Source organism: Amphibalanus amphitrite, unplaced genomic scaffold, assembly GCF_019059575.1.
Source record: "Amphibalanus amphitrite isolate SeventyFive unplaced genomic scaffold, NRLGWU_Aamphi_draft 001234F_arrow, whole genome shotgun sequence".
NCBI classification, from domain to species: Eukaryota; Metazoa; Arthropoda; class Thecostraca; order Balanomorpha; family Balanidae; genus Amphibalanus; species Amphibalanus amphitrite.
Window position 1 is genome coordinate 73,161 of NW_024882727.1, and position 15,905 is coordinate 89,065.

Genomic DNA, 15,905 nt, shown 5'->3' on the forward strand with positions numbered 1-15,905 from the left:
TACATGCGCAATGACCACTCTGTCCGTCCAACCCGTAAACGCAGAAAAATGATCAGTAAGTTAGCCTGTAGCTTACGAAAAACAAAAGCGGCTCAACTTACCTCATTCTTCCCTACGTTACACAATTGAGGGCATTTTTTAGGCCATCACAGTATTTGTCAACAATTGTTGTTTGGGGGGCTGGGGAGGGTGGTTACTGGCTCATAAACTGTCCCCCCCCCCCAAATAAAAGAAAACGAAACCGATCATCCGCGAAAAGAACTATTGAGCTCGAACCAAGGTGACGAATTGATTTATAGGTATGCAGGATGACTAACGATGCCACTTTTTGACTTCTTGTGTCAAATAAATTCCATCATCTGGATAGCACGTCAACATTCTATTTGACATTTTACAACAAACGTATACTATTTGGCGCGACTAGCCTCATAAATGTTCTGAAACTAAAACCGTTTCTTCGATTAACTTGGACCACGTCATCCCAGCTTATGCACGACAAAAATAAAATAATGCTTCAGGATCACTGGCCTGAATTCGAATGCTCAAAGTTTACTCAAAACCGGTGTGGCTGAGGCACTCTTCGCTATATCTCGTGACGGCCACCATTGTGTTGCATTTTTCGCTAAGCTATAAGTCAATAAGGAAAGGATTGGTGAGTGGGTTGAAAATAGCCCCCCTCCACCCCCCCCCCCCCCTCCTTCTTCTGGAAACATAAGTAATCGAAAGATCTGGCGATGGTTTATCCACCTCCTCTGCCGCCGCGCTGCGAGGCCTCGATTCGTTCGGTATGTGGCTTCCTGAGCGGTCCTCCCCGGAGGCAAGGTCATGGCCTGTATCACAAATTTATACGTAGCTGAATATGTTTTATAGTTCTTCCAAGGCCTTGGACACCGTTTTATTATATCGGATAAACATTGCACTTTCTTGTCAATCAATACATTTAAAGAAAGCTTGATCATAATCTTATACTGCGGCAATTGTAGTTCTGCTACGGTTGCCTCTTTATGATACGGGCCACCACCACCTCCACTGCGCTGGAGCTCAGGCGTTCTACCCCTCCCCGCTACGGACCGGCCCTCGGGCTAGGTGTGTTAGTACTGAGTGCAAACCTGTAGTAGTCACGTGACTTTCATTCACGTAGCGGGAACGGAAGCTATAGGCGATACCAAGGACGGGCTCTGGGGAGGCAACCGGAGCGGAAAAATAGCACGATTGTAGTTTTGGAAGAATATCTGTTGCGGTAAGAGGAATTATACAAAACATACGTGCTAGGAGCAAACATGTGTTATTCCTCCATACTTTGCGCTACATTTCTTTTCTCCAATGGCCAGCACTTAGCAAATAATAGCGCAATTCTAAATTGGTAATATTGATATATGTCAATGTGTACAGTAGCAACTGCGGGTCCCTGTACGCTGATTCATGTAAGTTTAGACGCGCAGGTTTTACGTGAAAACCTGAACACAAATAAGAAGACTGCCAACTATTTTGTTTGCTCTTTCGTGTCAGTTGTCGAATTGCTTTGCTGTTCATTGAGGGATTTGAGTTGTCGGTGGATAGTCGACACGAGCGATTGATTCGTACGAATTGTGCTTGTTTCCTGAACCTGCACAAAGTTAGAGGAAGATAATTCGAAAGTTAAGGTTATTGGTTTGGTTTCTGTCAAATGAATGGTAAGTGTTTAATTGCTTGCTGTGGGATAAGGGCCCCTGGGCATTAAATAGGCCAGACTGAGAATCCATCGGTGTTTGTATACACTATACACTAGGTCTGGATGTAAAAGTGGTTATGAAAATCATATCAGGGGGTATATTTTGACCTGACTGCATATCTGATACTTATTTGTGGCATAGACAAATATCAAAGCTCCTATGCAAGATTTACCGTCGCATCCACCCGCCACCACACTTCGGCATTAGTAGAGCAGACGTCACACGAAGGTTTTCCAACCAAAGAGAGGCACTGTAGGTTTGTAGGTTGTAGGCGAAGTTAGGTCAGGTTAGGTTAGGTTTGTTAAGGTTTTCCTAGAAAGAAGCACTTCCGGGTATGGCGCCTCTCCTTGGTTGGAAAACCTTTGTGTGACGTACGTCTGCTCTACTAATACCCACACTTCAGCCAGCATTAGACACATTGAATGGGTAAACTCTGGGGTCATAAAAACAAGCATTTCCATTGTGGTATGAAAGTGATGTAAATACCGTAATAATAAGACACTTAAAAAGGCAAACATATGCTGCCCATACATATTATACAGCGTACAATAAACTGCAGTGTAGGCGAACGTTCTTATCAGCCAGACCAGAAGGTGCTTTAGCAACATCTTAAGACTAAGAGTGTAGTGATACACTAGAGTGAACTGTAAAGCGACAGGGTGCCCTGTGCTTGCCTAAGGCCTGATGCAAAGACCGTTAACCTAAAAATAAACCTAAAACCTAGGCAAATTGGGTTAATGTTCAGAAAGAGTCCAATTGACTTTTCAGACAAATTTTGAACATTCATTCTAACGCTATTTTGACATCCTGAATCCAGATATGATACAAGTGAAGCAAATGCAAGAAAAAAAAACAATCAAACCTGACCTAACCTTACCTGGCTACTTACTTACAACCTACCAACCTACAGCCTACAAATTTACAACCTACCATCCTACAACCTACAACCTAAAACCTACAAACCTACAACCTAACTTAACCTACAACCTATAAACCTACAACCTATAAACCTACAACCTATAAACCTACAACCTATAAACCTACAACCTACAACCTACAGTTTTGCTGTTGCATAGTGGTATCAATGGTGCCACAATTGTAGATCAGACCTTTTCTGAGCAAATACTGGCAAAATCATTAGCTTAAGTTAGGCTCTAACTTGTCTTATGTTCTTTCTCTCCCACCACACGTAACCCCCAGTTCCCAACAGTTCCCCAGTTTTATTTAACTATTCCTAATTCCTATCATATTCTTTTCCCTTGCCCACTCATAAACCCTGGTTCCCAACATTCCCCTTCCCTATTTTGTTATTATTTTGTTCCATTCAGCCTCACCGCTTTCCACCTTTGCTGTAAGAAGTCAGTAGACTGAAGCAGTGACCCCTCATGTGACCTTTCTTCCCTCCCTACATCCCCACCAGCTGAATTACTGTTGCAGAAAGTGAGTAGGCATTTGCTTGGTTTTACCAAAGTCAGTAAACTGAAGCAATCACTCCATTTAACTAATATAACATGCTATTTTCTTCCACACCCCCAGTGCCTTCCAACTTTGCTGAGGAAAGTCAGACTGAAGCAGTAGCACCACTGACATTTCTCTCCCCTTCCACAGGTCCACCTGCTGGCTGAAGACCCACCATGGACCTCTCTGGTGCTGACGAGCCGCCTGAAGCGCTGACTGACGGAGATCCCTGGCAGAGAGCCTTTCACTCCCTGGTACGAGAGTACGTCGTTACCTTCCTGCTCTTTCTCCTGCTCTTGGTGATCGCACATGCCGCGGTACAGAGGTACGCTCGTCGGGAGCAAGTGGAGTTTTCGCCGAGAGATGACGAGGAGGCGACTGTGAACAGAACTGCGCTCCTGCTGTGTACGTTCTCGCTAGCTCTGGCCGCAGGAGCGGCTCTACTGCTACCGATTTCGATTGCGGCGAATGAGGTGCTGCTGCACTACCCGGACTCTTACTACGTGCGATGGCTCAACAGTTCGCTGATTCAAGGCATCTGGAAGTACATCTTTCTACTGTCTAATCTCTCGCTGTTCGTGCTTCTGCCATTCGCCTATCTCTTCACCGAGTCGGAAGGATTTGCTGGAGCGCGCAAAGGACTTGCTTCACGGGTGTATGAAACGTTCGTCGTTCTCTGCCTACTGGCTGTTCTTGTCGTCGGCATAGCCTACGTCCTGTCGGCATTCCTCGATGGGGAGAGCGGCCGTAAGAGCTTGCAGAACGTCTGGACGAACCACCTACCGTTGCTCTACTCCTGGATATCATGCTTCGGAGTGCTCTGCCTCCTTCTCTGCACGCCTCTTGGATTCGCGCGGCTTTTTGATCTCGTGGGGAGGTTAATCGTGCGCCCGCATCTCATGGATGACATCGAGGAGCGATGTGCCGCTGCAAGACTCGAAGCAGATGCGCTGACGCGAAGAGTCGCAGCGCGAACCGGAGGTGGCCCCGAAAGACTAGCACGTGCGCCGTATGAAGAAAGTGCTGAAGCGGTTGCGACACGCCTGGAGGAAGTTCGCGGAGAGTTGGAGAGGCTGGAGAGGAGGCGCAAGGCGTCACCCTTGCAGAGGAACCTCGGCTACCCTCTGGTGATGCTGATGCTGCTCACCCTGACGGCTGCGGCGGAGTTCATGGTGCTGAGAAACGCCTTGGAGCTGCTCATCGGTGTCAAGGCGCTGCCGCTCAGCACGCAACAGGTGAGTCAGTAAGCGGGAAGTCGAAGGTTCGATTCCCGGTAATTTTGGGGTGATTTCAATTTTGCCGATAATGTTGAAAGATGCTAATTGTCTCGAATAGCTATGCTGCGGGTATATGTCCGATCTTACTGTAACATTCGTCTGTGCTTTTGGCGTTTATAACTTTCGCTGAATCGACTGTGAATGACCCTGTTGTTGATGATTGCCTGCAAAGTTATCAGTCTGATGCCCTGATATGTGACTGTAGTGTACAAACCATTGGGGGTTTCACTTTGCACGTGGGTACTTGAAGGGTTTACAATGACGCTTGTTCCTTCTTCACTCAAAACTGAAAGGCTTTTATCTGTTTATCTATCATGCGCTTTCTCACTTTATGCACTATCATAGACACATCTTTGTAGCACTTAGTGCTTAGCTTTTCACGTTGCTTGTTCTGTTCACCACTCAGGATGTTCCGATTATCACTGACTTACCGCACAGCAGTACCTTGGGCACATTTATTCAATTTTATCCTACCGCATGATATCGCCGACATATCTAGCACACCTAGTGCCGCTATCTCGTCGTAACCACATCCTTTTAGCCTGATCGAGTCCTCACTCCCCATATCTATCGTTCCGATGATTATTTGTCGCACTTACCTACCACTTACCACAGTCGCGTAACTGGACACAGCTGTGCCGCCACCAGAAGATGTGTCGTCAGCAGTTCACACATATGTGTCGTCACCCTCATCACCAATACTGTAAACACACAGGTGTGTGTGTACTGTTTCTGCGGTGGTCTGTCTGTGGCCGCATGCGGTAGCGGTCAGACTGTCTAATTTGTCGCAAGGTCAGTACCGGTGAGAATTAAACCCGGCGCGATCCACGGTCCTCCATTACACCAAACTGGCATCCCGACATCCCGAGTATTCTATTGGGACGTTGGCCCATTGGTCCTTGCATTAAGTCACGGTCCTCATGTGCGGATTCTGCTGCTGGTGAATACCTATCAGACTGACTGATTGACTAGTTGTGTCGCAAATTTGTGTTCACCTGGACGTTTAATATATAACCTTATTACGGCACGCTGAGCTACAGGCACTCCGGAACTCACCTCGCTCTCAGGTTTTAGCGTGCTTCCCATTTTCCGTCACTTCTTGAGTCGTTAATGACATCTCAGCTTCCCCCTTACAGGAAAATGGCATCACTCCCCTCTCAGCTATTAGTTTGTGTGATTCTGTAGTGGTTCATGTGTCCCTTGACCCCTCGTCGCTATGCATCCCTGTCTCTAGCGACCGATCTAATAATCTATCTCTTATTCAGCTCACTCTGAAAATCGCCTCGCTAATAAGTTTTAACGTGCATTGTTGCCCAGTCTCCCATGAAGACCGATCTGACATCATCCTTTCCTCCTTCATAAGTCACTCCGGACATCAACCCTAAGCGTGTGATGGTTTCATGTCTCCTAAATATTACTTGCCTTCTTTGTAAACCACTCTTCATCCATAGACATCTCGAAGACTTCGCGCTTTACTAACATCCTCCCCTTGCTTTACTAACATCCTACCCCCTGCTTTACTAACATCCTCCCCCCTGCTTTATTAACATCCTCCCCCCTTTTTCACAGGTCACTCTGGGGATCACCTCGCTCTCGGCACTCGGCCCGATCGGCGCGGCGTTGGAGATCGTCCTCATCTTCTATTTCCTCCTCACATCACTCGTCGGATTTTACTCACTTCCCGCTCTCTACCGACTTCGTCCCTCACCGGGGGACACCTCGATCCCATCGCTGATTGCAAACTGTGCGGTAGTGTTGGTCATATCTTCCGCTCTGCCGCTTTTGATGAGAACACTAGGTATCACCAACTTCGATCTTCTGGGTCACTATGGCAAGGTCAGATGGCTGGGGGATTTCAATGTGGTTTTGTTCTATAATGTAGTGTTTGCGGTGGGATCAGCATTAGGGTTGGTGACAAAGTTTACCGCGGCTATGCGGCAGGCGTTGTTGGGGCGTTTGAGAGCGGTAAGGAGGAGTCTTCAGGCGAGAGGAGGGGCGGTTCAAGCGCTTCTGCTTGGGGGTGATGTGGGAAATGGGGTGGGGAGTGGAATGGGGAGTCCTGTGGTGGGGAGTCCGGTAGGAAGTACAGTGGGGAGTCCGGTAGGAAGTACAGTGGGGAGTCCGGTAGGAAGTACAGTGGGGAGTCCGGTAGGAAGTACAGTGGGGAGTCCGCAGAAGGGGAATAAGCAGGAGTGAAGTAGGAACTAACTAAACGTGAGACGGGAGTATGCATAAGATTGAGGTGCAACCAACACAAGGAAGATAATGCAAATGATTAGGAGAGGCAGATAGATAGATGAGAGAATAAGAGATAGAGACAGACATACCGATAGTCATCAGAAAACGTAGGAGGCAACAGCTGTTCTGCCGTTGGGTGCCTGAAAAGAGTAGCTTCTGCCGAGAGTTGGCTCAGAGCAGATCCTTAGAACGCTCTAAGGCTGATTCAGCTAAGTCGCTTGATCTCTCTTTTTTATACCATCACTCGCACAGTCAAAGGCTGCGCATTAGAGGACGTGGTTGCATAAGATGTAGGTAGCAGACTCTGGAGAAATGACAGTTTAAAAGGAGTAACGGAAAGAGTTAAGAGCCGAGGTGAAGTACTGAGATGAGATCGGATAGCGGGAGAGAGAGGGAAGTAAAATGGTGCCATCGGTCGTCAGCAGCATTTGAGAGCAATTATCAAAATTATGGCCAAGTTTGAGTATTGCTTTATTGAAATTCAAAGAGAAGTAAATAGTCAAGTGAAAATCACCCGTGCGACTCAAAAGAAAGCACAAGAAGGAAAGGGGCGTACAAGGATTGAATATGGGTTCTTGTGAGATGTCACGTTTTTTGGCTCAATGTGGGAAAGCTAAGTGCTCATTTTGGTTAGTGTAATGTAAATTTGGAATATGTCGCTTGGGTAGGTAAACGTGTCATAAGCATCGCTTAAGTAAAGATATTTGTAGGTTAAGAAGAACAGCATGAGCGAAAATGTTTATTGGTATTAGCAGCATTAAGTGGCAATATCATTTCATATTTTAACCACATCATTTTCCACGCATACACAATATCATGTTCATTTTAAGATATATGTAACTGAAATTACCAAGTCGATATTCGTTGTCTTTCGTGTTACTGTGACGGTTTTGTCTTGCTGTTTGTTTCAATGTTGCATGCTAGCTGTAGATTGAAACATGCACGTGCCGGGCATTTTTCACGCTCGGGTATTTCGCTCGATTTGTCAAATTGGCCGCCATTTTGTACGGCCATGATGGCTAACGTTTGGCCGCCATTTTGTGTCATAATGGCCGCCATTTTGAGTCATAATGGCCGCCATTTTGAGTCACATCCTGCACAAACTTGTCTCGCATATATTCTACCGACAAAGACGTAATACTAAGGGCTAGTCCGACGCTTTTAGGGTATCCGCAATTGCGGGGAAATATCGGCCAGAAAGCTGGGGGATTTCCCGCGCTTTGTGGTGCCATTTTGTACATAGGCTAAGATTTGCGCGTTTTTTTTCACTGTGTTTCTTGTGTGATGGTGAATGTTCGCTGGATTAGCGTAAGATATTGTCATCGCACATTGGCTGGCGTAGTTTTGCATATTTATTCATGGGGTATCCTCATAAGCATCATTCATCACATGGCAGGCGCTTGGGTTTGAGAACCACAGTTCGGCTGTGTCGTTTGTCAGTTTGAAGACCACAGTGGCAGATAACCGTATGGCTTAGCTAACAGATATTACAGTCTTGTGAATAATAACTAGCGCGCTAGTTCTAATCGATGGCCAGTGATAATTTTGACACAAGTGTGGTGCTGCTAATGCTCGAGCACTGCTACCATATTAGCACGTGCCACCAGCGCGATCAGTCTGTCATTGCATCTGGTGGTGTCATAAGTTGGTCTAGTCTGTGTGCGAAATTGCGTATATTTTGTTCATTGCTTGTCAATTCGCCCGCTTTGCTATGTATGTGAAGACAGTGTGTAGCACACCGGGATAACATGGAGAATGCTTGTGGCTGTCAACATATCGGGTTGTCATATCGGGCATTGACCGAAAGTCGCGTTTCAACCAGAGTCAAACCGGAGGTAGTTTTGACGGCATCCTTTGGATTTCTCTAAATTCACCTGACCTCGCACAATGCCACCGTGTCACATCAGCGATCCGTATCGTAATGCGTATGGCATTATGGTATTTTCAATAGATTGTACCAGATTGGTCTTGTGGCATCATATTGTGCCCGATTGATATTGAGTCATATCACGTTCATGTCATGTGACACCCGCTGTACGTGCGTTGTTACGTCACTGTCTGCGCTGTAGTTCTTTGGCCGTACATATGACGTCACATTGCGTGGATGTGACGTAATTGCACCATGACGATACTGTGCGCACATGTGACGTCATTGAATGATGTCAGGCCGAGTAGATATGAGGTCATTTTGATGTCATTGCGTTGCTGTCTCCTGTGCGTGCATATGACGTAATCTGTGCGTACATATGTCGTCACTGTATCCTGACGTCACCGTGATGAAGTCACTGGTGTTTGATGTCGGCCGTCTCAGGAGAGCGCTCTTCCGTACGTTGTTCGCCGAACCGTGGTCAATACAGCCGTCCGTTTGTCGTACTGGAGTTTTTGGTTAATAAATGACGTCATTGTGTAATGCTAAACACATATCGGAGTTAGTCGTAATCGCCACGCCTTATGTGGAAGACTTAAGATGCTATTATACAACGCAGTGTGTATAAATATACGCATATATACGATATAACGCATACATACAACGCATATACGATACAACGCATACAGGAACAACATGCATTGGACATAGCACACCCGCTTGGGACGGTTTTTGCTCGATCCACGAACGCGAAGCTTCATCTATAGCTTTTTGCTTTAGACCTGCAGGAAGTCGAATAGAGGAACCTAAAAAGATGCAGTAGAGCACTTCATGGGCCGGATAAATCCGTTATCCACGGATAAATCCGCGGACCGGATAGGATTGGATTCTAAATTTGTTAAATAAGAACGGATATGGGCGGGCCGGATTTGGGAATTGAAGGTTGAACCCGGATCAAAACGGATCAAAATTTTAACATTCAACATTGAAGTTAAAAATTAACCTAATGTGTTAAGCGGCAGCAGAGGTTTGATTAAAGTAATAGGCATCATTTTATGACACTCACTTGTCACAAGACTTGTCTTCAAGTGGATAATGTATGCAATGTATGCATGGTTTTTGGAACCATGATGGTCTATGAGATGTATGGCTGTCTGGTCCCTTAGATTGAATTTGTTAGTCCAGTTTTGGGTGAAACCAGTTATTGGTGAAACGGATTATTACGGATATTTTTTGGAAGTTTGGCTGCAATACGGGCCATGGGTGGGCCGGATTCTGATATTCAAAGAAAGGCGGATAATGGGCGGATCTGGATATGACTTGCCGGATATGGGCCGGGCCGGATCCTAAAAAGCCTATCCGTGAAGTGCTCTAAGATGCAGATAGAATGCTTCCTATGCTCACTTTTCCGACGATCGTGCTGGCCGCCGCGCTGGGGTAGGCTGGTCGACGCCTGACGTCACGACAGCTGTTGGGATGGACGAATGGTTTATGCTCCTTGCTACGGATTTTTAAAGATGTTACGGACTTGTATTTGCTGTGCAAGTGAAAAATCTCCTTTGATCGATCGGCCCGATTTCGTTCCCTTCTTCCATGTGAGACCGCAGCAATGCAGTACTTTTGCTAAATAGCTGCGGTTTAATGGATGCGTTCTGCTTTTTCACAAAAGTTGAAAGCCGAGTCATTTGATGGCGCGCTTGATCACTAAGTGGCGCAAACATTTTATTGTGTGGTGAGAGTGGGTGGTGTAGGCGAGTTTTTGAGTATTTTCTCCGATTATTTCATCGTTTAAGTGCGAATATTTTGGTTGAACCATCGGTAACCTGCCAGGTCTTATTCGATACAGTGCATTCGGATCACTTGCTAGTGGCAATGATATTGTGAATGTCCTTACTCCTAATGAGACTGAGACTACCTATCAGAGATGTCTGCACTTTGCATTTTGCTTCTTAGTCCTGGTTCCAGCAGCCCAGCTAACTGCTGATGTGACATGATTTTCACTATGCCAATTTTTAATGTTTTGTTACAGGTCACTTATTGGATTTCCTGCCAAGCACTCACTAACTGCTAACCATGTCAAAGGCAGAGAAGGCGTCGGCTATCTTCACTGAGCATGAACACGGATACAGTGTACTGTCTGCAGAGATCACCGACAAGATGAACATTATTCAGGGTAACATCATCACAGGAGGTAGGTAGGATTCTGAAGGAGATGAGCAGTGAGCATAAATATGGCTTTTGGTTATTGGAATAGATGAGGGAGAGGGTTGATTAAGCTTTCTTGTTTTTGCAAATAATTCCTGCACCAGTACAGCACAGGCAAGACATTCAGGTTAACCGCAGTGACCTTCAGACTTATTAGGTAATTGGTATGCATGTATATAGTACATATAAATATTTTATTTTCTGTCCAACTTAAACTGTCGGGTTAAACTCAGTTTCACTCTTCTGGTTAACTGTAAGTTGTTAACATCTAATTTCTCACTAGTCACTGATTTTGATTTGGTGATTTCTTACTGATTTTTCCACCTTCTCCTTGTATTGTAAATATGTTCTGACAATTTTCTCACCAGTTTTTCCTGTTTTTGCCCTTCAGACTCAATATCGGGGCCCTGTGCCGAGCTGGACCGCCTTATGGCAGAGGCTGAGGAACTGGTGAGTCTATACTTATATAGGTAATACAATATAAGTTAGGTAATAGACTTGTAGCTAGGCTACTAACTTGCAGAGCATTCTGAAATGACTTGATGTCAAAATATTTTTACTCTAAACTTTTTTTGACAGTCAATATTGAGTGTTAGGTACCTCACAAGTTCAGTTTTTTTTATAAACATCTAGGGTTACTGGCTAAGAGAGTGTATGCTTCTTTGTTTGATGATTTCAGATAATTCCTGAAAAGACATGCACCTCAGCTATTTTATCAAACAAAATATCTGCAGGAAAGCTGCAATTGATGATACAGATCAGACCATGTGAATGTTTTCTGCATGATTTAGTGCAAAAGTAATCCCCACCGGCTTTTCTTCCTCACAGCTCGAACAAATGGAACTTGAGGCCCGTGATCAGCCGGAACGGCTGAGACAAACACTGACTAACCGGGTGTTCCTCACAGCTCGAACAAATGGAACTTGAGTCCCGTGATCAGCCGGAACGGCTGAGACAAACACTGACAAACCGGGTCCGGAGCTACACGGCAGAGCTGAGGAGGCTGGCCAAAGACTACAGCAACATTAAAAACAGAGGTAAGTGAAGTGGACTTTGGTGAGTTAGAGAGGCATGGAACCTGAGAAAATAACGTGGCACCTTTTATATTGTGGAATTCAATTGCCTAATTGAAAATGAGACCATCAGTGCTGCTGCCTGATGGGCAACCCTGAATGACGGTCTTCTCTAGTGCCCTGACGTCTTGTACGATGTGTGGACCGACTGCCTGAATACAATGCTTCAGGTGAGGACGTATGAATGGTGTACAAAGTTCTGAACTTGTCTGTGGTCAGGGTGTCCATTGTCGTTCTAAGAAGTTTCGGTCTCCCCAGTATCCCTCTGTGATCAGACCTCAGATATGGCGCGATATACCTGCAGTGAAGCTTCGTGACTTTATTTGATCTGACCTGACTGTTCCTCACCTGCCAAACTTCCTGAACTGACATTGCCTGACCTGGCCAGGCTATCTCATAGCGAACACGCAGGACTTACATGACATGACCAGTAACCTGCTGTGACCTGACCTGACCTCCCTATCTATTGGTGAGCCGCCGGGAGCTACTGGGCGGCGACGGCGAACTTGACCTGACCTGACCTGACCTGGCCTTCCCTCCTCAGTCAGTCGCCGGGAGCTACTGGGCGGAGAGGGCAGCCTGTCAGCGGCCGAGGCTGAGGAGAGGATGCTGGATAACACGGAGCTGATGGAAAGGACCGGCAACAGACTGGACGAGGGGTACGTGACGGGAAGGATGCAGGGGAATGGGGTAAGTGATGAGAAGCTATTTAGGAGATGGGGAGCTACTGGGGAAGCAGATTGGGAAATGGGTAAGGATTTGGAAGAAGTGACGGGGAGATGTTTAATGACAAGACTGGGTTGTTTAAAGATACTTTGAGTAGGGGTAGGTGTTTGGAAGACAATTGGAAAGGGGTAAATTTTAGGTATTATGCAAGGAGAACACCTTTTCACCGATGTTTTTCCTTAATGGGAATATATGTATGGCTTTTACGACTTTCGACTGGCATGTGTGTCAGCTTTTGCAGCTCCCGTGTTCTGTCCAGAATTCACGATTTAACGCCTGGACCGTCTGTAATGACCCAGATCCTACTCGCCGCTCCAAGCCACGTCCTACAACCTTCTCCCTGATCTTACTTTCTGCTGCACCTTACTAACCTGGATCTCACCTTGACCAGTGCTGACATCTGACCAGAGCTGACATCTGACCGACTTTGACCCGCCTGTCGACAGATACCGGATGTGTCTGGAGTCAGAGGCGGTGGGGGCGGAGATACTGAGCGACCTCAGCGGTCAGAGGGAGACACTGACCAAGACACGGGCTAGGGTGAGTGTGGGAATGACACGTCTCCCCCCCCCCGTCCCATCAGAGGAGTGGGGAGTTGAGGCCAGTGGTTTAAGGGGAGCACTGACCAAGACACGGGAAAGGGTAAGTAGGGGGTAGGATGAACCCCTACTCCTCCCGACATCAGTGGTCAAAGGTTGACGCTGAATAGTGAACAGGATACGGGATAGGGTAGGTAGAGGAGACTAGGGGATGACTCCCTGTAATTGCACTCAACATTCAAGTGTCCAAATGAATGCGTCGTGAAGTTGTATTATTGTACTCGTGTGATTATTTGTAGCAGACAATGTTCATCTTTTCTCTCTTACACCGCAGTTAGCAGTTACGTGAGACAGACACTGAACTTCAGCTCTCGTCATCTGATCTTTCTACCCCTTATCTTTCACATCCCACCCCAACGGCTAATTTTCTCACGTTGTTCGTTCCCCCAATTCTCTTATGTTCCTCAGCGAGGTAGGTAATCTTCTCTCGCCTAACCCCATACATCTTCTACCCCACAGTTACGTGAAACAGATAGCGAGTTGGGCAGATCCGGACGTCTTCTCTCCGGTATGTTACACCGAGCCGTGCAAAACAGAGTTCTACTGATTCTGGTAGGAGCCGTTCTACTGGTCGCCATTGGGTATGCGCTATACGTTCTGTTCACCCGGTGATGATGGAAGAGGGTAGAATATGAAATGTGATTGGTGGAACGGATGTAGAGTGTCGTTATAGCTGATGCTAGTGGGGGATGCTATCGTCGTGGCAAATAGTATAGTGTAACGTCATTGGTGGACGTCATTGTGACGTCATTGGTGGACGTCATAATGGATATTGGTGTGCGTAACAGATGACGCCAATGCTTTGGCTTTGATAAGAGATAAAGTGGAAGGACTCTAAACCATGTCGCCTTCGAAAACGTGAGGCAGTTACTGTTATCATGGACCCGGCATGGCAGCTAGCAGCAAAACTGGTAACTTATTACTAGCTGGCCAGAGCCAGAGGGGCCGCTCTGCCTTTGCATGAGCCAAGGTTTTTAAAACTGGAATTTTTGACATAGGTAATGAACTCTCAAAACAAGGGTCGTCTCATACGTTAATTGACACCAATGAAGAGCTGTGTGTAAGCTGGATGGATGAAAAAATGATCCATGGTGCAAAAAAAAAATAGGCAACAAGGCCTTGAGATAACTCATAAAATTATTTCCATTTTCAGTGGTAATGTGAGCTGTGTTGTGTTCAGATGATATTTGTACAGCACAGCTGTAATTGATGGCTTGATATGGTGTGCGATATGAGCGGTATAATAGCATTGTAGGGGGATAACGCCAAAATAGGGACTTCATAAGGATTCCGACCTCCTTAAATGATGCGGCATCATAGGGCATAGCGTTAAGGCTACAGAAGTGATGCTGCGGAGACGTACTTTGATGTGATATTGTGGAATATAATTAGTTTACCGTGAGCATTGGTCCATATCCATGACTAAACAGATGATCAATGCTGATGACTTTGCTATTGAAGAAGTTGGTAGAATGGCACAGCCGCCTTCCTGTGTCCAAGCGGTGCTCATTTAAGGTTTAATTGATGAAAATCCACTGGCTATTATTTATTTATCAGCGAAGCATCCTCCAGCGGTGGTTTCATTCTTAACTTAATTCGATTTTTACTGTTGGAGCTCTAAGTCCAAAATTATACAAATTTTCTGCGTCATTGTCATCTAAGAAAGGTTTGACTATCGGTTTTTCTTGCTGTGTTCAGGCGCTGTTCATTTAACTTAGCAACAATCAAAGACGTGTTCGTTGTTATAGTCAGGAGAGGTGTGCCATCATCTGGTTTTCTGTACTGTGATCTATAGATACCCGCACCGGTTTTAGCTAGCGGGGGATTCCAGGCATTTTTTCAAACCTTGTGATATATTTTTGGTGATTGGGGCGCGGACTCGAAACAAAGGTATTTAATTGAAATTACTTGAATTTCCCAGAGTTCGTTTGAAATTCTAAATCTGTTACGCATAAGCATCTTGCTTTATCTTGTTTTGGCTTCACTGAGCTTTTTGTGCCTACTTTGCTTTTTATGGATGCATGAGCTATTCATGTATGTAAGCGCGTAACACCTGTGCAATGGGCATAATAGGCACGTATCCTCTATATGTGAACGATTATGTGGGCACTGGGCATGTATCGGTTGAAATCATGCGTTCGAGTCGATATCATATCTTTAGTATTTCAGTTGAGACAAGTATAATAACACGGAACAAAAATGATAGACGAACGCGTTTCGGCTAAATCACCGTCATCAGCGTCTAAAAGGAGAACAAGAGGCACACATCGAGCAAATATCACAGTTCAATCGTTTTGATTTCTACATACACTTTTAAACAAGCATGTGACAATGTGGTTACATTTCCTTTGACAAAGAGAAAAGTAGTAAAGAATATGTGGATGACGAGATCGAGCATATCATGCTTTCCTTCATGAAGCTGAAATATCCGAAAGGATATTTATTGGATCTTAAACGAAAGGCCCTTAACATACGAAAACGATCCTCAACAACAAAAACCAAGAAAAAAGACGAACGATACATCACGATGCCGAACTCGATCACGGCCACAACGATTGCGAAAGAACTCGAGACTATAGGTTTTAAAGTGTCCTTTACTTCGGGTAAAAAGGTGGGTGACATGCTATCAAGAAATAGAGAAAGTAACAAAAAGGATAATGGCAACAGCGTTGTATATCAGGTTCCATGCGGGTCTTGCAATAAGAAATACATCGGGGAGACGGGAAGGGGTATTGGAACGAGATTAAAAG

At 45.6% G+C, this 15,905-nt stretch overlaps 2 protein-coding genes across 3 annotated transcripts; both read left to right on the forward strand.

Moving 5' to 3' along the window:
• The first annotated feature begins 1,246 nt into the window (after positions 1-1,246).
• LOC122371356 (protein LMBR1L-like) lies at positions 1,247-9,058 on the forward strand. The gene is made up of 3 exons (XM_043347623.1): positions 1,247-1,673; positions 3,321-4,405; positions 6,017-9,058. Exons 2-3 carry the CDS (start codon positions 3,347-3,349, stop codon positions 6,641-6,643), a joined length of 1,686 nt encoding a protein of 561 aa, XP_043203558.1. The 5' UTR covers positions 1,247-1,673; positions 3,321-3,346; the 3' UTR covers positions 6,644-9,058.
• A 1,221-nt stretch (positions 9,059-10,279) lies between these two features.
• On the forward strand, positions 10,280-14,594 carry LOC122371357 (vesicle transport through interaction with t-SNAREs homolog 1A-like). Of its 2 annotated transcripts, none has more exons than XM_043347625.1 (7): positions 10,280-10,344; positions 10,582-10,743; positions 11,149-11,207; positions 11,665-11,794; positions 12,375-12,489; positions 13,003-13,096; positions 13,615-14,594. In XM_043347625.1, exons 2-7 carry the CDS (start codon positions 10,626-10,628, stop codon positions 13,765-13,767), a joined length of 669 nt encoding a protein of 222 aa, XP_043203560.1. In that variant the 5' UTR covers positions 10,280-10,344; positions 10,582-10,625; the 3' UTR covers positions 13,768-14,594. The 2 variants fall into 2 exon arrangements, with proteins under 2 accessions (XP_043203560.1, XP_043203561.1); XM_043347626.1 differs by lacking the exon at positions 10,280-10,344 and adding an exon at positions 12,301-12,326 and having other exon boundaries at positions 12,401-12,489.
• Positions 14,595-15,905: the final 1,311 nt, after the last annotated feature.